The 23,321-nt window shown below is 46.0% G+C and overlaps 1 protein-coding gene across 8 annotated transcripts in view; it reads right to left on the bottom strand.

Annotated features, from left to right (window-relative positions):
• Positions 1 to 11,957: 11,957 nt before the first annotated feature.
• The window catches only part of DAPK1 (death associated protein kinase 1), a 219,637-nt gene continuing 208,273 nt past the window's right edge, over positions 11,958 to 23,321 (bottom strand). For 6 of the 8 annotated variants that reach the window (XM_077148666.1, XM_077148664.1, XM_077148665.1 and 3 more), the window contains 4 exons: positions 22,772 to 22,910; positions 21,654 to 21,774; positions 18,831 to 19,019; positions 11,959 to 14,477 (listed from right to left, as the gene is read on the bottom strand). In XM_077148666.1, coding sequence (XP_077004781.1) covers positions 13,245 to 14,477; positions 18,831 to 19,019; positions 21,654 to 21,774; positions 22,772 to 22,910 — 1,682 coding nt within the window. In that variant the 3' untranslated portion in view covers positions 11,959 to 13,244. Of the gene's footprint in view, positions 14,478 to 18,830; positions 19,020 to 21,653; positions 21,775 to 22,771; positions 22,911 to 23,321 lie in introns of all 8 variants that reach the window. The other 2 variants (XM_077148670.1, XM_077148671.1) reach the window with 1 other exon arrangement.

The raw sequence follows: 23,321 nt of genomic DNA, 5'->3' as shown, positions 1-23,321 counted from the left end.
ACCTGTGAACACAGACGATAACCTATCATTCCTCTGTTATGTCTCTGATCCTCTTTTCAGGGGAAATAGTATTCATTCTTTCCTTTCTTTATTCAACAAATATTTAATTAGGACTTACTATATATCAAGCACTGTTCTAGACAAGTGGTGAACACAATGATTGATGGGGAGAGACAGATAATAATCAAGTAATCAAATATATAATAATTAAGACGACTGATGCTGGATTTAAATAGTTCTGGGCTCAAGTAGTGTCTCCTCCTCCTAAAAGCCATTAACCTTGAGCAAGACACTAGACCTCTTAGAGCCTCCATTTTCTCATCTGTTAAAGGGGGATTAAAAACGCCTACCTCTGGGAGTTGCTGTAAAGATTAAAGGGGTATAATTATGAAGTGCTTAGCATACAGTCTCTAGCATATAGCTACTATTTTTCTTAAAGATCTTTCGGAACTTGAGTCTCCTCATATTGTTGGAACATCTTTATTGGAACCTATCTTAAGATACATTACCGGAGAGGCTGGAATTGCCAGAACACGTAGAAAAGCAATTCACATAACAAGACTAAGGTTCAGGTGTTAACTTGGTCAGGTGATGATGCCTAGCTCTCTCGCTGGGGACTTGAATCATCGGCATGTGAGACTTGTCTACAGCTGATTACATCTGCAGTTGGCTAAGGGGAGTGCCTTCCGCAATGACTGATGTTTAATTTAATCTGCTGGAGGCTTAAAAGAGCCCAGCCCAAGCAGCTCAGCCCAAGCAGCTCAGGATCCCTCATCTCTGCACTCGCAGCTCAGCCCAGATGTTTGGAGCTGCAGAAAGGAATTGCCCTGGGGGAAAGCTGTTGCAACCCAGGAGCCAGGAGAGAAAGCCAGCAGAGTGTGCCTTCTCATGTAAGAGACAACCTCAGATCAAAGTTAGCTGCCTTTCCTCGGAAGAACTATAAGTTTTTAACTTAATAAATCCCCTTTTATTAAAAGCCAATCCATCTCTGGTGTGTTGCATTCTGGCAGTTTGGGCAGACTAAAACAAAGAACTTGAGGGATGTTTTAGGACATAGTAGGGGTGCATGTAGATTGGGGACATGAGGCAACCAAAGCTGACCTTGGGTCATTTCAACATATCCCCTTAGGTCTGCTTCAATCTTATGGGTTCTGTGTAGGGTTAAAGAACTAAGACTCCCTTGGCGTTTCCATCACTACTGTTTTCTCTCGTGGTTGTTGAGCCCTCAGATATGTGTAACATACTGAAATAGGACAACTGTGGGCAAAGTCATGTGCTAAAATGCAGTACTGAGTCCAGAGATTGCCTTGGTGAGTCCTGCTGACCCATCTGGAAAGCTGGTATTATTCCCTTCCCCGCTTGCCTATTCTCAGGAAAAACAAAATGAAACAAAAAGGACATCAAAAATGATTCTCTTGACTTCCAGGGAACTGACCATCTGTTGTGTTCGTCCTGGCAAGTGCGATTTGCCAGCAGATGTGCCCAAATGCTTGTCTTAAAATTTCAGACTCTAGTTCCTGACCTTGTCATAATTGAATGGAAGTGTTGGTTTGTTGGAAAAAACATAGAGTGTAGAAATGCATAATTATCAAGTAAAGCCATTAATAGAACTAGCTACTTGGCTAATGAGCGATAGTGTTGCATATTCCTTGTGTCTCCTTCCTGGGGACGGGACAGGAAGTGCATCCTCTCTATACGGGGAATTCAACTTGTCCTCCTGACGGGTTTTCCTTCTGTTGGTGCTTTTCGCTGATAGCTTGGTGGTATCTGTTTTCAAGGATTCTCAGAGGGACTTCAGTCATTTTCCTTCCAGCAGCTTTTCCAGCTTTTAATATTTTTTATTTAAAACAAATAAAACAAGTAATCATGATAAAGAATTTAGAAAATACAGACGAGGAAAGCAAAACACAACAAAGATCTCTTTCCAAATCCCACTCTACTTCTTTCGGGCTTCAGGAACCCAGCAGACAGCCCGGAATGTATTGCTCACTGTGTAAAATTTTTATTATTATTATTACTATGACAATCTCATAAAGCCCTTATCCCCATTTTACAGATGAATGAACGGGAGCTAAGAGAGGTTAATGAACTTGCCCAAGGTCAAATAGCTAGTAGGTGCTACAGCTGGGATTTGATCTCAGGCCGTAGAGCTCCTTCCACAGGGAGCCAACACACCATGCTACAAGGGTGCTCAGGCTCTCCTACAGAGAGGTTGGCAGGAATTCAAGTAAACTGAGGAAGGAGAGTTAAAGCTTTGTGATAAAGATGACTTTTCTCACAAGCCAGTGGAGCATCACCTTTTCCAAGGGTCTGCCTATCGCAGCCCCTAACCTTACACCACTTACACCTCCATTTAAGTCTTGTTTGAAAGCTCTTCCTGTAATCTGTGACTCTCCACTGACTTTGGGGAGATTCCTATCTTCTCCCTGCAGGAACCACCAGCCACTACCTTCCCCTGGCAAAGTATTTCCCTACATGTGAGTTATTTCCTCTAGACCAGGTCTTGAGGTAGGGAATGGATAGAGTAAGGGGAGACTTCATTCAGATAGTAAGGGTGGTTTCCCCAGGGCCCATAACCCTTTTAGACCTGTATTGTATTTGATGCATGGGGTATTACATATTTCAAAAATGTTAGTGTTCTTTTTCTATTTTGTATTCCTTTTATAGGACATAGCCCCTCTATAGCCAGAAATGTCCTTGTCTCACAGATGATCAGGATTTTAACAACAGGAATGCAAAGAAACAAAAGAATCCATAGTCAGCATTAGGCTTCCCCAGTGGAATTTCCAAGTCCACAGTGGTCCTGAAAGCCGAGTTTTAAAGAGAGAGAAGGAGGTTTTCTAAATTGTCCATGCCCATCTGCAAACCTCCCATAGAAGCCTAGAGGCCAATATCATCAAGGAATTAAGTGTCTGCTGCCTAGTGGAGTTGGATGAAGAGGGGAGAAGGTTCTTCCCCAAGGCGTTTTTGCTGGAAGCAGCTGAAAGCTGTTACCTGCAGAAGCCACCCAGTAGAGGTGAGTCCCAGCCCACACAAGGGTCCCTTGATGAAAGTTCTCCTGCTCACACTGGGCAGTGGTGGGGACAGTCAGATATCTGCGGTCACCAAGAGAGGCAAACACAGACTGCCCGTAAGACCCCAGGACACTTGCACAACCATGAGAAGGAGACGTGGCTCCTTGAAAAATGGCAGAGATTAGATTTTGGATGGGTGGGGTCCAAGCCAGGTTTATTTTAAGAAGGATAGAGAAATATTGATGGTTCTAGATCGCATGGTAGAGCAATTTAGGTCCAAGGACGGGGTTACAGCAATGGGTGAATCAGGACATTAATTAGCTCCCAGAAATTAGAGGGGCATGCAGGGGATTGATCTATTTGTTTTGTTTTATTTATTTTATTTTTATTTTTTATTCAGCAGGGGGTTGATTTAGACTGGAGAAATAAAGTTTACAACTCCACGTGAGGCCAGCTCTGTGATTCCCGTGGACACATCATATCTTCTAGTTCCACTCAGCTACTCACAAGGTTAAACGTTAAAAAAATAAAATGTCAGAGTCTTTTTAATGGGTCAGGACATTTTTGCCCCATTAGTAATGCCTACCCAGCTTTGGGCCTGTGCTTTCCACCACCCCACCTCCCCCCTCTTGAGCGCTGTACATTCCTGTTGCAAAGATGAGCTATTCTCGGTCACTGCTCCACGGTTTGCATAACAGAGCACTCAGTGAACTCAGAGGGCTCCAAGCAGAATCTGGGCACAAATCCTGAACCAGGCCACGCGTAATCATATTTTTAGAATGGTCAGGGCTTGGTGCCAACCGTTTTTAGAATGTTCAGAACTTGGTGCCACATAGGTGTATGTGGAGGCTTTGTGCAAAGCAGGCAGACACCACCCTGTGCAAGAGACTTGATGAGTGAAATGCAGGCTGAAATTCAGCCCTTCCCTTCGCCCTCCTCCAGGCACCTTTGTTCAGCCTACAAAGTGCTTCGCCAAGTCAGCTGATTGACTGCTGCATACGCGATAAACAGAGTGCTTGCGGTGGGTTGGATGCAATCCCCACCAAATACATGTCCCATCCTACCGCACCCCACCCCCGAACCTTTGAATGTGATCACATTTGGAAAAAGTCTTTGCTGATACAATTAAGTTAAAGCTCTCAAGATGAAGTCATCCCGGATTTGCCAACGACAAATGCCTTACAAGAGACGTGAAGGAGAGGCATAGAGAGATGAGCCGGGAGGCCATCTGGAGGTGGCAGCAGAGATGGGAGCGCCCTAGAGGCTTCAGAAGAAGCACGACCCTGGCGACACCTTGGTTTCAGACTTCTCGTCTCCAGAATCATGGGAGAATTGATTTTTAATGGTTTAAGCCCCCCAGCAGCCACAGGGAAGCTACTGTAGTCCTCTGTCGCTGCTTTCTCAGAACACACATTCTAAGGGAATTGGGGCAGGCAGAAAGTCAAGGCTGGTTTGCAACACTTACGCTACAGTGCCAAGTAAATAGATACCCCAGCCTCCAGGTTCTAACCAGCCCCCTCAGCAGGGCCCCCCACCCCCACCACTGCTCATCCCCTTTCTCATTCAGCATGCCCTCTTGCCAAGAGGTGGGGAGAGGGCTTCCCTTACTCCCCTGCTCACTGGGAACCAGACTTAATTTAAAACATAATGATGAAAATATTTTCAGAATGATAATGTTCTCTTCCTTATATGTGACCTTCCTTTGATTCAATCAGAGGAACCCATTGCCTTGGGGATTATTACAGGAGGAACGAAAAGAAAAAAGAAAAGAGTCAGATATTCAGAGTTGAATTTCCAAAATGGGATTTTGAGCCTCTAGCTTCCAATAAAAAAGCCAGGCTTTTTATTTAGAGATGACATGCCTTTGCAAATTCCAAAAGTTCTTTTTATTATCAGAGGCAAGGCTGAGAAGCTGGGCCGAGCACTTAGGATTTCCCGAATACAGATGGTCTTCTCTTACATCCTGTGCATCTTTACGGGGGAAAATCCACAAGAAACATAATAATTCTACTAAAAATATTTAACTGTTTATGGTGGAAGGGGAATCAAGACTTCCGTAACCTGGAACATAGGATGGGGACAGGGTGGAAAGCACAGCTGGCCAGTGGCAGCTCAGTTATGGATTAAAAATTGTTTTTCTAATTCTATCTCTGGAACCATTCAAGCAGAGACTGATCAACCCGTGTTGAGTATTTCACTCAGGGCCCATGCTCCTCGGCGGAATTGCGTGACATCTGGGTTTCCTCCTAGCTCTTAAGTCCTGAGATCCGGTCTGAAGAGCAGCTAGTATTACGGTGCTTGCCTGAAGCATGAACTTCCCTATTGAAAGGGAGGCTGTTTATAGTGCTGGGGGATGGAATAAACATGGTCATGAAACGGAGCTTTCCCTGCGCTTCTATGTAGTGTAAAGAGCAAAGGATTTTGGGCAAAACTAAAATCGGCAATAGACTTTTAAATTTGTGCAGTCCATGATGAACTTGTCACCAGAATACAAAATGGAGAAAAATAAGGACTATGATTTTTCCCCCTAAAGATAAATTATTCAATTGAAAGAAACATCTATTATGCTAAGATTAAATCCTTCCTTCTCTTCTTTTACTTCCTTCCATCCTTTCTTTTGGTTTCTCTCCTCCCTCCTTCTTCCTCCTCCTCCTCTTCCTTTTCTTCTCTCACTCTTTTTGGCATTACGATGCCTTTTTTGTTGTTATTGCAAAGATGGGTGACAGCATTTGGTAGTTATTACTGCTTTTACGTGTTCTTATTTTGCAAAACAAAGTGTCAGCTCCCAACAGTCTTTAGGAAATTTTTTACTTTTCCATGAAGTTTCCAAAGTGAGGGAACCATTGTCACACAGTCCAACTTCTCAGGATTCGAGAGTTAGTAGTTTTTGTCCAAAAACTACTCTTTATTGGACAAAAGCTTCAGGCTTTAGGGCACGGATAAATAAAACCCATTTTCATTTCTCAGTTTTCAGGCAGCATTGCCATGAAGCATTCTTGCCAAAACGATGAGCTGGAATGCAACCAAGCCTTTAGCTCTATCTCTGTACAGTTCATGGAGGGATAATTAAGTGCTACCAGGAGAAAGCAATCAGATAAATTCACAATTTGGACCCTGTTCTAGTTTGCTAGCTGCTGGAATGCAACACACCAGAGACGGATTGGCTTTTAATAAAAGGGGATTTATTTCATTAGTTCTTCAGAGGAAAGGCAGCTAACTTTCAACTGAGGTTCTTTCTTACGTGGGAAGGCACAGGGTCATCTCTGCTGGCCTTCTCTCCAGGCCTCTGGGTTCCAACAACTTTCCCCAGGGTGATTTCTTTCTGCATCTCCAAAGGCCTGGGCTGAGCTGCGAGTGCTGGGATGAGGTATGCTGAGCTGTTTGGGCTGTGCTATGTTGCGTTCTCTCATTTAAGCACCAGCCAATTAAGTCAAACGTCATTCATTGCAGCAGGCACACCTCCTACCTGACTGCAGATGTAATGAGCAACAGATGAGGTTCACGTACCACTGGCTCATGTCCACAGCAACAGAACTAGGTGCCTTCACCTAGCCAAGTTGACCAACTGAATCTAACTACCACAGAACCTAACTGGTTTTGCATTTTTGCCCTGTGGCAGGGAGCTCTGTACATTGAAAGGCCTGGAGTGGGGTTTTCATAGTATATAGCCTATTGTGACTCGGTGAAACGCTCTAGAAATTCATTCTTGAGACTGCCTGGCCCTTCTGCAGGCTTGTTCTTTGAGAGCCTGGGGTTGGAAAGTTCCCTCATTTGGAGGCTGGGCATCCAGCCTGTGGCTTGACCTAGATTCTCCGTCCATATTAAGACGACCTTTCCCCGTTCTGGATACAGAGTGAACTTCTAGGCATTGCTCGAGCGTGTGCACCTTATGGCACCTCTCCAGCCTCACTAGTACATCTGTTCCCAAGAGGGAGGAAATGGGTCTTCCACCTACGGCCTGAGAGCCCTGCCTCAGCTTCCGGGAGGGACCCACTAACCACAGAACATAGGTGTCCACTACTGCAGCTGCCCTTGCTCTGCTCTTCAACTTCTTTGGCCAAGATGACACTGAGGTGTCATGGAGCACACAGAGGTATGTGGACTCTGAGTGCTGGTGGTTGCCCTGGCTGTCCTCTTTGCCAATCCCTCACGTGGTGGGACTTCTCCCCGGGGACTGGTGACCCGTGCTCTCTGGTTGGACAGAGGCTGGCAGGGCCTGCTGGGACAGGTGGCTCTGAGGCCTGGCAATGCTGGAGGCTTGAGTCCCTGCCCCTGTGGACTCAAAGGGGATGGACCAGAGGACCAGGGAGGCTGTGGTTCCAGGGAGAGGAGCCTGCACAGAAACCCAGGCCATAGGACCAGCCAGATGGTACAGCACAGAGGCAAGAGTCTTCTCAACAAGATATGCTTTCTCCCTTTGGATTTTGGCTGCCGGTGCCAAGAGTCTGAAAAAATGTTTCATGTTCAATCCAAATTCCAAAAGGGAACGGTTGAGTAGGTTGTGAAATGACAAGACTACTGCAGTATTTAGCCATTAAAACGGAGGTTTTGGAAGAGCTTTTAACAGCACTGAAAAATACCTAGGGTGTAAAATTAAATGGAAAAAAAAAAGCAGGGTATAAAATTGTACACTTGCTATGATTTCCATTACACTAAAATATGTCTAGATTGAAAAAAAAAGCCAAAGGGAATAAAACCTTTCATTGCCTCAAACTAACCCAAGAGCAAAGGGGTCTGTGGCCCCAAAGACGGCCACCCCAGACGACGGGCCTGGGGGACTTTGCTGACTCCCAGCGTGGTGGCAAGAGTGTGTCCATCAGCAAGAAATGCCTGGTTTCCTCCTTCACAGGCAAACAGTCATAGAATCACATGATGGAGAGGAAGCAGCCCTGCCCCTCACTCTAGGGTGACTGCCCTTCCCTTCCCGGACGGTGCGCGCTGACTATCCCCGGCAGCGCTGCTGCTGGGACGCAAGCCCAGGCTCTGCAGAACTCGCTGGGGGCTCCGACCCGGAGGCCCAGGATGGCGGGGGGCGGGGGTGGGAGGGGCAGAAGAAAGTTCTCATGATGCTCAGTTTAGTCATCCTGTTTGTGAGAAACGCGCTGACCTGTCCTAGCTGAGTCAGCAAGGATCAGGTCTCTTGGCCAAAGAAACAAGTTTTATCATCAAAGAAACACTTATCTCACTGAATGCACACACCCACATGCGCACAAAGACATGCATACACTCCTCTCCAACATACATCCACAAAAGAGAGCACACATACACACACTTGTACACACTTACACACAACATGCCTACTCCCATATGCACATCTACACACTCACACACATATACACACATGACACACACGCATATTCATATGTACACTTGCTCATGTGACAAATTTATGCACACACAGATGCACACACAGACACTAGCACCCATACACACATATACACATAGCACAAACATGGATACACATGCACACTACATACATACGTGTCTACACCTTACACATGTACACACATAAACATGTAGACAGAAACTCATGCAAACGTGCACACACACACACACACAGAGAAACACTATAAAATAAGCAATAAGTAAATATCAATGCTTAAACAACACAGAGCAGGATAAAAGGCCCTTGGTTGTGGTCAGGTGGCTCGGTACTCTGTCTGAACTATCACTTAACGGAACCGTGCAATTTTGCCTACACCTCTTTGCTTTCAGCCCCCCAACAGCCAGGACACCCACGGACTTCTGCGGTACATATTTTTGCAACTTCTTTCCTCCTCCTCCTCCCACTTATACACATTTTCACTCCTTGATCAAAGAGTTGGCCTTGTTAGCAAATGCACAGATGAGCCAGCTGAGTCGAGTGGCTCTGGGAAGAGAGATTTGGAGCTCTCTGTCCTGGGCTCATTCACACCACCCCACCCCCACCCCCTCTGCTGCACATCCTGTTTCTACCGGCATTCCCGAGAGGTTCCTTTCTGCTGGGTAAAGGTGGAAGGGGGCTAACTACCCTTTAAGTATTTCCTGATCACAGTCTCCCAGCCCAGGGCATTTGATTGGAGCAGACTCATCGGTCCCTATCTGGACACTGCTGAGTCTGGCATTCCGAGGTGTTTTGTGGTTTGTGCCCCTACCTCATCCGCACGTGACTTGTGATTGCGAAAATCAAGCCTGACCTCACGCTCAGATCATCACCCAGAGTAAAAGCTACAATCTCCGAAATAGCCCCTGGGAGGAAATTCCTTAGGCAGCTCTTGAGTTGAGTCCGTGTGGGCAGCCTCAGGTGAAGTGGAGGCAGGCAGGACACATACGCCCTGCTCAGCTGTACCCCCGTTGCTTGCACGGGGCTGGCACACACCAGAGGGGTTCAGCAAATGTTTGGGGCACCATGAATCAGAAGACACTATTCCCCACGAACAGTTTGACCTTAGTGAGTCCTCAAGAAGCCAAAGTCCTGAAAAAACTATAGTACTCAACCCACCTACAAATTTACACTGGAAAAAAAAATGTATTGCACTGCCAACAAAATGTGAAAGGAAGCTCCACACAATTCTGAATTCTTTCCCCTCTATGATGATCACTTACTTTAAGATTTATTTTGTCTAGATGTTTTTTTATAGTTTTTTTTTTTTTGGGGGGGGGGTGCACGGTCTGGGACTCGAACCTGGGTCTCCTGCATGGAAGGCGAGCATTCTCCCACCCAACCACCCAACCACCCTTCAAGATTTATTTTAAGTAACAAATACCAACATGTTCCAAAAAAAACCAATTGATCACTTTTTTCTACTCCCTCCTCCTGGGAGGGCTTTGTTGGCTGGGAGGCTGTAAACATGTGGGGTGTCTCATGCATTTCTCCCCAAGTAAGATGCAGTGGGTGCTTTACTGTTACCCGGACACTTGAAGGTTCCAGATTTCTCTTTTCCCTGTTAATGAAGACTGTTCACTTCTGAGTTCAGATCTCCCAACTGTCCTCTTCATTTTACAACCAGGCTGGCCGCTAGCACGGGAACAATAGGTGGGCAGGGCCCTTCACTTTGGAATGGCTTCCTTGGGGTCCTGCCATCAAAGTGGAGTAAGACAGGCATGGATTCTGGATATTGGTGAGGCCACACTTAGTTTTATAATTTCGGGGAATCCTGCAGTTGCTACTGCATACTCTTCCTACGAAAGAGCTCTGATTCCTCTTAGAAGGTGTGGAGATCCAGGTTAGGGAACCAATCAGAACTTCCAGCAATGCCATGTCATAGAGGCTTTGGGTCCCTGGGATGCTTCTGGATCCTCAGACACCCCAGGGCACCCCAGGGTTGGATTCTGTTCCAAGGGACATCCACAGGCCACTTATGATGGAACACGTTGCCAAGAGCATTTCACAGCCACTCCAAGAGAAAGTGTCTCATGGGTAGCTTTACTTCCTAGCTCCAAAGACCTCTACGTCTGAGTTCTCACGGATGACCCAGGAGGTAAGCAATGGTCTGACTGCTCTCCTCCTGTAGGGGGTTGGAGCCGGCTATACATGGTAGGGCTTTGCTGGGTGGTTTCAGCCTGATGAGAGCTAATGGCCTGAAGATTTCAAACCAGCCTCTTGAATGCCCCCCACCGCCCTGCATTTCCCAGAAAGGACCTAAGAGCTCAGTGATCTTTAAAATCTTGAAGATTGGGTTGTAATGGTTCCTAAGTACTGCTTCAATCATATGAACAGGTGCCCTGCCTAAAATCTGCATACTTTGTATTTATCTGCCCAGTATCCTTCCCTCTTCTTCTAGTAAGAGAACAATTCTTTAGAACTTCTCCTTCCCCTCCATGTGGTTTTATGGGTCAAACACCACCAATCCAGGGGACCAGGCCAATCATAGCACTCTACTCTCTGCCCTATCACTGTGGTTGGCACAGGGATGGTCACATGACTCAAGCTGGTCCAATCAGAGCCCTTCCCCGAGTTTTACATATAAGCATGTGGCCTCTGGTTTTCAGCTACCTGGTGCCATATCCCTGCCATAGAAAGCACTCTTCTGAAGTAGGAGAGAACGGGACCAACACTCAGGAAGGAGCTGAGGCAAGAACCAGAGGTTCCACTCTCCTAATGCAACTACAATTTCAATGTCATCCTTTCTAGGCATATTTATATATGCTTTTTTTTTTTTTTTTTTCTTTTTGCATGGGCAGGCACCGGGAATTGAACTGGGCCTCTGGCATGGCAGGTGAGAATTCTGCCATTGAGCCATTGTGCCGTCCTATGTGTACTTTTAAGTCTTGCTTCCATTAATATTTCTGATCTATTATAAAGTGAATCATGTCTCTTGTGCACATTATGGGCAAAGTGAAAACGAACTGTATTCCTACCACCAATGAGAAAATCATTACCATTTTAGTATTTTTCCTTCCAATCTTTCTTCTATGTCCATTTTTTTAAAGCAATCTTGTGACTATACGAAGTATAGGTTTTTGTCCTACTCTTTTTGTGTACAGTAGGTCAAACCTAGAGTTTCTAGTTGATGGTCCAGGGCAAGTGTCAGGTGTATTAAGGAAGGGCATATAAGCATGTGGTCTCTGGAGATATGTATTTTTGCAATAAGTTTTCTCTTGCTCCTGGTGTTATTCCCTCCACCTTTGTATAAATAGAGAATGCTCATGTTCTCCCATTGCTGAGACTGAATGATTATTTTCTTCTGGTTCACCCAAGGAAAACAGAAAGGGCCTCTTTCCTTGAAAGGGAGAACAAACATGAAAATTGATGAGGCTCTTTCTTCCACTCTCCATATCATTCCCAATTGTAGTAATAAATAAGCATCCAGATAACCTGGGTTACATTCCAAACCCTGGAGGTTCAGGATTAATGACATTCTGGATTTTGGACAGGTTTGCCCTACTATGTGATGACGGCAGTGAAAACATGCATTGAAAAATACTTTCTTTTGAATTAAAGACCAACAAAACTAATGCAACAAGCAATGGCTTCTTTATTTAAAAAAAAAAAAAGGAAAAAAGAACAAAAAAGAAAAGAAAAAAACAACTTTTTACTACATCTTATAGATTAAGTAAAAATACCAGTATTAATATATATGTATATACATACTGCATATATATATATATATACATATGATATAATATTAAAATTACATGCTTCTCAGGACAGAAGAATTAGGACATGTTCCTTCATATCAATTTAAACCCTACCACAATTTCAAATCACTGCAAGATAACTTGCTTCCTCGATTTGCTCTTTTGTTTTGACACTTCAAGTTCAGGAAGTTTCAAACCAGGATCTAAATGTGGCCAACCATCTGCTATGCACAAATGACAATGGACTGCCACAAAAGATGGGTCAGGGGTCTCCTGGATTTTACACAGGTCACCGTAACCCTACAACTGCGTCAACCTTCTACCTGAGATGAAAGGGAAAGGTGAAATGTGACAGTCTGTAGGTTTCACGTGGACGTTCACATTGACGTTTAAACAAAAGCAAACTTAAAAAAAAGTCTTAGAGCAACAACACTGGCCATGGAATCACCCTAGAGGAGGATTCCGTTCTCCCCTTTCCTCGCCAAATGAAACACAAAGATTGCCGAAAAGACTCAGGCTGAAGCACCTCTGGCCGTGATCAGCTCCGCAGCAAGGGACAGAGGTAGCGTTTCCTTCGGGACAGCTCCTGGCCGACTCAGATGATTTCAAACACACCCTCTTCTGCAAAAGGCACTCACATATTGTCTGTTTATAAATCATACAGTGAGATTCCATACATGACAGTTTCCCCTACAAATATAAAAAGAGAGAAGCTGAGGAGATGGCATAACAGAGAGTACAAGAAATACACATTTTGGATAAATGTGTGCTTTTGTTTTTTGTTTTTTTTTAAAGGACAATAAATACAGTAGTTTAAAAAAATCTCATTGAAAAGTTAAGAATTCCGGTAAAATGATCAGTAAGAAGCAAGGTATTGCAGGACGAGATAGGGGGTCCAAAACACTGAGAGGAGGTCCATGAGGTTTTTGAATGGCCAAAGTAAAGGAGATGGTCTGCTCTTAAACTAGAAAGACCATTCACATACAACGGAATTGTGAGAAGGAGGGAGGTAGTGGCAGAGAAATGGGTAAAGAGGGAGGGTGGGGAGGGCAGTCCTTCAGTACGCAAGCACTAAGAAGGAATGCACCAGAATCTACCATGGGAAAGTTGGGCTGCATTCCCTTTGAGCTCTGCACTCCAGAGAGACCCTGCCCAAACCAGAGGCTGCCCTCACCGGGACACAACCGAGCTAATGGAATTGTAAGACGTGCCGCTGTTGCAGCTGGAGGCATAGGCCTCCTGACCGCTGACATCAAGGTTGATTTTGAACACAGAGGATGCCTTCAGCAAGAAGTCCGCCGCATCCCGGCGACCCAGCTCCCTCAGTTTGGACATGAGGATGCCGACCGTGCTTTCGGGGTAGCTGGTCCACTCCCGGAGCAGGGCGTGGACTGGGCTCGGAAGGAAGCCCTCGGGGGTCCCGTTGTTGGTGTTGTACTTTGCCACGAGGTCGGGGAGGCCCAAGTTCATGGCGAGAAGGCACCAGTCCTTCCCCATGGGATCGGGCGGGTCCAGCAGGCGACTGAGTTTTCTCCGGGTCAGGAGGTTGAGATCCGAGGCGGGGATGTCCATCCCCAGGCTGGCCTGGGAGTAGACGTCGTGACACCCGAAGCACATGATGCTACTGAAGCTCTCCTTGTAGCCACCCATGGTGTTAGCCAGCGAAGTCTCCTTCAGGGTCTGCGCCCGGAAGAAGTCCCGTGGCTGGTAGATCATGACGGGCTCGTGGTGCTCCCTCAGCTGCTGCGGGCTCAGGTAGTGCTTCACCGTCAGAAGCCCGGGCAGCGTGGTGGCCATGACGTTCTCGATGGTGCTGCACACCGAGTCCAGCAGGAGGCAGCACTTGATCTTCTCCGACTCGAGACCGCGGACCTGTACCTCGATGCCCTGGCCGTGGTTGACCAGCAGCACCAGCAGCTCGGCCCCGCGGCTGGCGATCTTGCAGCCGTTCACCCACAGGCGGATGTCCGCCTCCCCCTCGGCGCTCTGCTGGTGCATCCACCGGCACAGGTTCACCTGGACCTTGTGAAAGATGCCGCAGGGGAAGGGGGCAAGGTGCTCCACCGGGACGATGCGCACACCCCCGTAGACCATCGCCTCCTCCTCTTCGTCCGTCCAGGAGCGGTGCAGGCTGTCTGTTTTGATCAGGGCCGGGATGTCCACCATGGTGCCGCTGCTCAGGTCCCGGGCGCAGATGTCCATGGCGTCCAGGACCTGTAGCAGCTCCTCCGCATCGCAATCGGGCACCAGGCGCTGGATGTCCTCCATGGTGTAGCGCCCCCGGTAGTGGTGCAGGGCTCGGGGTGTCTCCACAGACAGCAGCTTCCCCAGGACACTGGTGCAGAGCCAGCGGGGCTCCAGGAGCAGCACGTCCTGGACCGTTTCGCTCTGCATGATGTTGATCTGTGGGAGGGGAGCGCAAGAGGTCACGCACCGTTGCGGTCACCTGGCCAGACCCTCCCACTCCTGAGCTCGATCGCGGCCATAAAATCTAGGCAGCTGTTAGAAGGAACGAGCCAGGGGCGTGCACATAGACGGATATCAAAATTCAAAGACTGAGTCTCCCAAGACGCAATGCCCTAACAGAGATTCTGAAAAACAACTACCCTTGGCTCTTTTGAAAAACAGAAATGCATCAAAAGATGCCAAAAATAAAATAAAAGGGTATTATTATTATTATCATCTGCATGAAAGAAGTCCAAAGAGAAGATAACCTAATGCAATGAATGATTTCTGAGTGCATTCTTTTTTTTTTTTTGTTAGTATGGTTATACAATCATTACCAAAGAGCAAGGCTCTTTGGCTATCCCCAAACCCTAGACACTAAAAAGAAATATCTACATAGTCACAGTCATTTGTTACATCCTAATTGCTCAGTTCCACCTCCTCCCTCTCATTTGATCTTCCTCTCAATCTTCAGGGATATCTGGGCAATGGCCATTTTAACTTCTTTGTGCTGGAAAGACATGTCGCCCTTATGGGGTGGAGGAAGGAAACTGGCTGATGATGTTCTTGGAGAGACTGGTCCCTCTGGGTCTCAGGGCTTATCTGGGATAGGATCGATCTGGAAGCCTTAAGTTTCTAAAAAGATAAAACTTGGTAAGAAAACCTTTTATAGAGATCCCTAGGGCACTTCTCTACAGTTTTCAGGTCTGATTAGATTCTGAATCCCACAATAAATACGTAAATGCATAAAAAAAGAGCAATAAAGCACATGTACTGGGACACCCAGCCAAATACCAGAATAAGGACTATACAGTACCCGGTGGTGGTACAGCAATGTGAAATTTCCTGAATGTGACAATTCATTATATGTATCTGTAATTCACTCCTAAACACGGTCATCTTAGGTCATGAAAAGATAATGACAGTCTGAGGACGCAGTGGCTCAGGAAACTAAGGAAACCCATGACTAAATGCCATGTGGGATCCCGGGTTGGATCCTAAACCAGAAAAACAACATTAAGAGGGACAACTGGTGAAATCTGAATATGATCTGCAGATTAGCTAACAGTATTGCATCAGTGTTAATTTTCTGGTTTCAATAACCAGGTACTGGGCAGTGCAACGGTGGCTCAGTGGCAGAATTCTCACCTGCCATGCCGGAGACCTGGGTTTGATTCCTGGAGCCTGCCCATGCAAATAATAATAATAATAATAATATAATAACCTGGTACTGGTATGTAAGTCAACATCGGGGAAAGCTGCGTGAAGGGCATGTAGAGACACTCTATGTACTATTTTCTGTGACTTATTTGGTAAATTTAAAGTTATTTCTAGTTAAAACATTTTTTGAAAAGATGGTGGGCAGCTAAACGTCAAGCACTTTATTGTGTGAACTAATATGAAATCTGGTCTCAAGTAAATTTTTGAATCTTCAAAAACGTTATCTCATGATTTTCTGTCCTCTTTCTTGCCCTTGTTCAAAATAGAAAAAGAAAAGGAAAAAGAAAGAGACAGGGATGGAATTACCATGAGTGGGCTCAGAAATGCCACTAACAAGGTATCGATTATTAAATGCTACAGGCCATGTGGTCAGATTTAATCCATTAAAAGTGGATTTAGGCTGGCCACTGGCTAAGTCTACCCTGCCCAGACACTCCTGCATCTCTAGATGCAAATGAACAAACTTTACCTGTGAATTCTTTAGCTGCTTTTTGGGAATGGCTAATTCTACTGTAGTAAGCATTGAAAGGGCCACAAGTTTGGTGAGAGAAGAGTACAGGGCCTGGTAAAACCTTAAATGAGATCAGGGGTTGTCAAATTATGGTCCATGGGCCAAATCCTTTTATTTTTTTATTTTACATTTTAAAGTTTTTGGAAAAAACTAAACCTTGCAAGAAAATGATATGAAACTGAAATTTTGATGTCCACAGATAAAGTTTTCCTGGAACACAGCCACACTCACTGATTTATGCATTACCTGTGGCTGTTTTCAGGCTACAATAGCACAGAGTTGTGTAGTGGTGACAGAGACCAACTGACCCTCAGAGCCAGAGAGATTTAGTACTTGATTTTTTACATATAAAGCCATCCACTGACTTCACCTCTGAATGAATGAATGTGGACAGGGATGAGACTTCTCTGGCTAGAGAGCAATGTTTCCTGACTTCTAAGGCATTATTTCCTGGAGAGTCTCCATTTTTAACATCTCAGTCCTGTCTTCCTGGCTGAGGACAGAGTGGGGAAACTTGGTTTCTGTTTTTTCACTGCCTTGACTGACAGGAGCTGTACCCAGAAGTGATCAATTCTGCACAAGAATAACAGCCATCCCTGCCTAACGGGGGCCTTTATCTGCATCTCTGCTTCTACAGAGGCCAGAAATAATTCGGCCACTGCAGACAGGAAGGGTTAGTAAAAGGGTAACTAAAATGCCTAGTGAACTGGTCTGCTACTTGAAATAAGTGAGAAAAAAAAGATCGGTCCTATAGTATTGCAGGGGCGGGCGCCAATCAGAGCCAGAGGCCGCATGATTCAGACCCACCCCACCCCCCACTTATTATTATTATGATTATTTAAGTCTTCATTTACTTACTAAATTCTCAAGGGCAGGGTGAGACGTGATTCCCAATAACGCGAATTAATTACGGGCTATGAGTGAAAAAGTTTCTGTTCAAGTACTAGAAGACAAGCTTATCTGGGGTGAATACCAAGGGGATGAGTTTATACTATGGTTAAAATACATCGAGAACACCTTAAAATCCAAGCTCTGATCCTCTCTCTGTCTTCTTTCCTGAATTCAATCACTCTAAAGTATTGCTGGAGGGGTGTGTAGCTGGTAGTTTAGCTGGGAGTTTACGGACAGACAAGTCACTGCTTGAGGCTCCAGTTTTTGGGATCACTGCTGTGCTGGTTTGAAAGGATATATGAACCTTAGAAAAGCCATGTTTTAATCAAATCCCATTTCATAATGGCAGAATAATCCCTATTCAATCAAAGGCATCCAGGGAAAGGTACAGATGCTTGAAACTGTAATTAGATCATCTCCCTGGAGATGTAACCCAATCAAGAGTGGTTGTTAAACTGGATTAGGGGAGATGTGTCTTCACCCATTTGGGTGGGTCTTGGTTGGTTTACTGGAGTCCTATAAAAGAGGAAACATTTTGGAGAATGAGAGATTCCGAGAGAGCAGAGAATGCTATAGCACAATGAAGCAGAGTCCACCAGCCAGCGACCTTTGGAGATGAAGAAGGAAAATCCCTACCCAGGGAGCTTCATGAAACAGGAAGCCAGGAGAAGAAGCTAGCAGATGATGCTGTGCTCGCCATGTGCCCTTCCAGCTGAGAGAGAAACCCTGTGTTCGCCATGTGCCTTCTCACTTGAGAGAGAGACCCTGAACTTCATCGGCCTTCTTGAACCAAGGTATCTCTCTCTGGATGCCTTTGATGGGACATTTCTATAGACTTGCTTTAATTAGGACATTTTCTTGGCCTTAGAACTATAAACTAGTAACTTACTAAATTCTCCTTTTTAAAAGCCATTCTGTTTCTGGTATATTGCATTCTGGCAGCTAGCAAACTAGAACAACTGGCTTTTGGAGTCTTAGTTTCAAGCATATATAATCCATGCAAACCAGACAGTCAGCCATAGTCCCTGAGATCAGAGAGGCAAGCTTCTGTATGTAATATTCTCAGAACTGCTCTTCTTGGTCCAAACTAGCTCGTGCTGTCTCCTGATTTCACCAGATGCCTGGGGAATGGGAAAGCACTGTCCCTTTCTGGGAACGGGCATCTGATGCAATTGGAATGGGACCCCCAAACCACACACCCTAGCAGGGTATGCCACACAACTGAGAGTGAAGGTCCCCATTACTCTGTCATTTCTGCCGGGCATTACTAGCTGGGGACTCTTAAATGTGTATCTAGAATTAGAATTGCTTTGTGTATCTGTGAGCTATTTTTCCGTCTTGGTTTCTCCAGACGTCGCCTGCCTGCCTTTTCTTGATTGTAAGTCCAGGAAGTCTGATGGGAAGGGATAACACCCCAGACAGAAAAGCCATCCCCAAGGCTGAGAGAGACCCAAGCACCCAGCGCAGGGGGTAAATGGGCTCCTAAATGGACAGAACCTGGAAAACAAAGCGAACCAAAACCAAACAACGGCAGACAACTTCAGTGCAGAAGAATCGCCTGACGCTATCCCCGGCAGTCCCACATCTGGAAACACCGCGCCGGGCAGTTTCAACCCTCTCCTCCAGGCCCCCACCACCTCCAAGACCATGGAATTCATGCCCAGACCCCCTTCCCAGGCCTCTGGCACCTCGCCCATGCTGTGCAGCTGCTGAGCAACATGCCGGATGTCCTCCTCGCTCGCCAGGGGGTTCAGCTGGTCCTGCACATCGTACACAAACTGCTGCAGTGACATGAGCTGGTTGGGGCCGTTGAGTTTCCTCCAGGAAGGCAGCGTCGAGATGATCTTCTCACCCAGCTGGGTCATGGGAGGGCAGGCCTAGAGGAGGCAGAACAGGGCAGGCTCACCGACGGCGATGCAAGCGCTGGGGGCCTGAATAGAATCACGCCACTCGCTGGACCCGTGGCAGCTGGGTCTCTGAGTGAGTCAGCACTTGTGTTTGTGTATGTGTGTGCGTGTGCATGTGTGTGTGCACATGCATGTGCATGCGCATGCGTATGCATGTGCATGTGCAGCCTTTAGGCAGAATCTATTTATTTATCAAATATCAAGTTCTGAGGAGTCTTTTCATTTCTATGACGTATGTCCCATGGAGGCTGAGTCTTCACAAGCAGTTTTGAAATTGTGGACTCAATCACTCAATTGACTAAGGCTCCAACATCCACTCACACTTCCTCACCCACTCAGCCCTTCTATCGGTAGTGATCGTTACAGCAAACGATGGTCAGTTTATACACAAAGACAGAAGAAAAGAGAATGGGCATTCTCATCCATATTATCAGAGTGGGGTTATACCTGTAAATCAGGTATTTGCAGGGACCCTTGAACTATTATTTCAAATTAGACGAATTCTTTGTAATTGGCTTGAAATGAGTGTTTGATCTCATTTCAATAAGTCAGCTTATGTTATGGACTCGTGAAATCAACACGTCTTCCAGAGCAATCACAAACCTTACACTGCCCTACATCATTTAACTAGGTGGGCCCCTCTTTTACATCAGCTAATTTCACTTTCTAGTCAAATAACAAAATTCCCAGGGGCAGGGGTGGGGCTGGGGAGTGGGGATTTAGTGCTTTCCTGGGCAGAGTTTCTGTTTGGGGTGATGGAAAAGTTTTGATCTCGGTGGTGGTGAATGTCATGGACACCTCTGCTTTGCATGGTTGGATGTGGCTAAAATGGGAAAATTATGCTGTAGGTACGTTACCATGATCAAAAACACACAGCTCTATAGAACTGTTAAAAAAGAAAAAAAAAATCCCCAGTGTGGCAGCAGGTTATGTATTTGGTGGGTTCCCCCAGCAGGACCCCAAGAGTGGAGTGTGGGGAGGGGGACTTGCAACAGAAGGTCCTGCCACACCCTAAACTCCAAAGTCCTCAGCCCTGCCTCGCCCGCCTTGAGTACATCACCCCTGTTCTCTGAGACCGAATTCCTCCCAGTCGCTGGGCTACTCTCGGCCCGCTGGCCATGACACCGATTGGAGAGCTAGAGCACAGCCCCCTGCTCCCCCGTGCAGAGGCCAAGCTTTCAGGGGGGAGCACGGGGCTCCCCACATTCCTAAAGCTGGTGTTCTGAAAGCGGTGGTTAGCCGTGAGGAAGGGGGAGGAGGAGACGAGGCTGCACGTGGGGCAGGAGAGGCGCCTGCGGGCTCACCCACGCTGTATCTCAAGCAGGGTCAGGGGGCCCTGTCTTGTGTGTGCATCAGCATTTTTGTTTTTTTATTGGGATGTTTGCCTATTTCTTACCGACTTTAAGGAGCTTTTAGAATATCATAGCTAGTAAACCTTCCTCTGTCAAATGCAATGAGGGTATCTTTTTCCCGTCTTATTTCATCTTTTGACTTTGTTTGAAAAATGTATTTGCCAAAAACAAGCACAATGTCGGCAAATAAGTGGATATTTTCTTTGAAAACTTTTGGGGTTTTCTACCTTGGTCGAAAGGATAAATCTTATTTGCAAGAGGTTCTTAAGAAAATCTTGTAAATTTCCATTCAAGATATTTATTGGGTTTGTTTGATTGTGTGTGTGTGCTTAAAAAACATTTAGTCTTTAATCCTCTAAAATTTATTTTGGGGCTCTGCAATAAAATAGGAGCGCAATCGTATTTTTTTTCCAGATGAATAGACAGTTGTGCCAAGATTATTTATAAAATAAATATTCTTTTCCCATTTAATTGAAAAGCATCTTTGTTCTGTATTAAATTTATACAGACACTGTAACTTATTTCTATACTCTCCATTCAGTTCCACTTATTTAATTGGACCAATTATTGAACCGTTATGTCATATTTTACTTATTCTTTCACTGAAATTCTAAGACAAAAAACCTCAACCCCTTTAGGATGCTAACTGGAATCGTATTAAATTTATATAACTTGGGAAAAATGAAACATTATCTTGTCATCCAGGAAACAATCTTGTTCTGTCTCTTCATATGTTCTGTTATGTCCTTCAGTAAGTTTTATTAGTGACTGCCGGAATGGTGATTTTCCTACTTTCCTGCATCTCTAATCTTTCCATAATAAACTGTCTCTGTATTGCTCTTTTTTTTCGTTTTAGGTGCATGGTCCGGGAATCGAACCCGGGTCTCCTGCATGGAAGGCGAGCATTCATCTGTATTGCTGTTGCAACTTGTCAAAAGAAATCTTATTTAATTTTTTTGGGTGGGGGTGGGGGTGCATGGTCCGGGAAGTTATTTAAATTTAAAAAACACTAAACTTTAGGAATTTCATAGAATCCGAAGTGGTTCCATCGTTGCCCAGAATGACCTCCACATCCCTTTACTTCTTCCTTTGCTTCTTCCTCCACTCTTTCTTTGCGTCAGGCAAGAGAACAAACGTCGCACTATCGTGGCCCCAGGAACGCACACCCACCCCACAGAGGCCGACTCCCTGGGCCAAGGGACGGTCAGAGCTCACACCAGCTCCGGCCTCACACGGGGGCGCCTGTACTCACAGAAACGATCTGACTCCGTATCTCCTGCAGGTGATTCCGGAGTACTTTCATGTCCTTAGACCCAGAAGCTCCAGCATCCAGAACAAACAGCTTATTTGAAATGTGAAGGTCATTCCCAAACCTAAGGAGAGAGCAGGGGCCCCATCAATAGTGACGTTTGCCAGCAGGGGACAGGAGGCTGGCAGGAGGGGAGGGAAGGTTCTGGGTGACGGGGCAGAGGCCCCCTCTTCCTGCTGTGTAGCGGGGGCTGCAATGTCACCTTGGGGAAATGAGCATGCGTTCAGCATGCGTTCCGAGTCACACAAGTACATGAGCATTCCACATGGTGGCAAGAACACAGCTGCGTTGACGCAAGGAGGGTGAGGTGTGAGGTACACGGTAGGAGAAGAGATGCTGGTAAAACTTACACCGTGTATCTAAAAATATTAATAGAAGCCTGATTCTTCAAATTAGGAAGCAACAGATTAGTATCCAAAAGAATTTGAGTTACCAGCATAACAGGTGGGAGCTGTACCTTTCAAACTGCTGACAGGCTCTCGGCAAAAACCCATATTTTACATTGCAACCCTGTGCCGGGTAACAATGTAGACTATAAAATAATTATATTATTGGTATATATTTATAAATGAAACAAAAGTTCTATAAAATACTTGATGTGCAATGCAGTCTATATTCTATTCTATTCTATTCCACTTTACAAAGACTTGGTTGCTACTGTCTGAATGAATTTCATGATCCACTGATGGGCTGCAACCTATATTTTGAGAAATACTGATTAGCATATGGTGATTATCACCAAAAAAACTAAGAGCTAAAACAATGCAAAGAACTGACCCCTGAGCAGTAGAACTGTGAGGTGAGGAAAGAGGTTAGAGGATTCATACTTTTTTATCTCTGGCTCTTCACTTCCATGTAATTTATTATATGTATTCACCACTTTGATAAAAATGAAAAAAAAAAAAAAAGCAACACAAAAGTAAACCGAAGGAAAAAAGGCCTTACTTCCCTTCCCTGGCTCACATGACTTCCCGTTGTACTGTTCACACCCACGGGTCGGGGTTCCCTGGGGTTGGCTGCCCCCCACGCCCCGGGCTGACGCCTCAGCGGCTGTCCCTTACCGGTTCCTGATCTCTTTCAGCAACGACACATCCTTGTCATACCCAAACTCGCCTCCAGCTGGACGAGGGACGTTCATGATGTCGGCATGCGTGGCCACCAGGACGACGCGGAGGGGGTTCTTGAGCTTGCCACCGAAGGCTGGGGGGCAGAGAGAGAAGCGACTCAGGGGGCGGACGGGCGGACCCCCGCCCGGGTTGCCTGCCTAGGTGGACGTGCCATCGGCCCGCAGACTCGAGGGCACCGTGCCCGGCCGGGCCAGTGGGGCCCCTAGGAGGCTCTAGACCCAGCTGACACAGGGGAAGCCTGTCTGCAAGTCGCTGCCACTTGAGACCGAGTCTCCTCAGACTGAGCTTTCCAACAGGGATGCCCAGGAGAGGACCAGAGTCGACCACAGAGCAAAAGGTGGCTTCTGCGGCCTGCATGGTTCTCTGCTGGGGTGAGGATGACCTTTCAGAGAAGGAAGCCCTCTGAGTGCAGCCACCCCCCAGACAGGGTTCATTTCTGAGAACTGAGGCAACTCACACAGAGAGCATCTTGCTTATGGGAGCA

The sequence above is a fragment of the Tamandua tetradactyla genome, chromosome 2 (assembly GCF_023851605.1).
Source record: "Tamandua tetradactyla isolate mTamTet1 chromosome 2, mTamTet1.pri, whole genome shotgun sequence".
NCBI classification, from domain to species: domain Eukaryota; kingdom Metazoa; phylum Chordata; class Mammalia; order Pilosa; family Myrmecophagidae; genus Tamandua; species Tamandua tetradactyla.
Note: the sequence above shows the minus strand (reverse complement) of the source record. Positions and strands in the feature narration are given on the sequence as shown.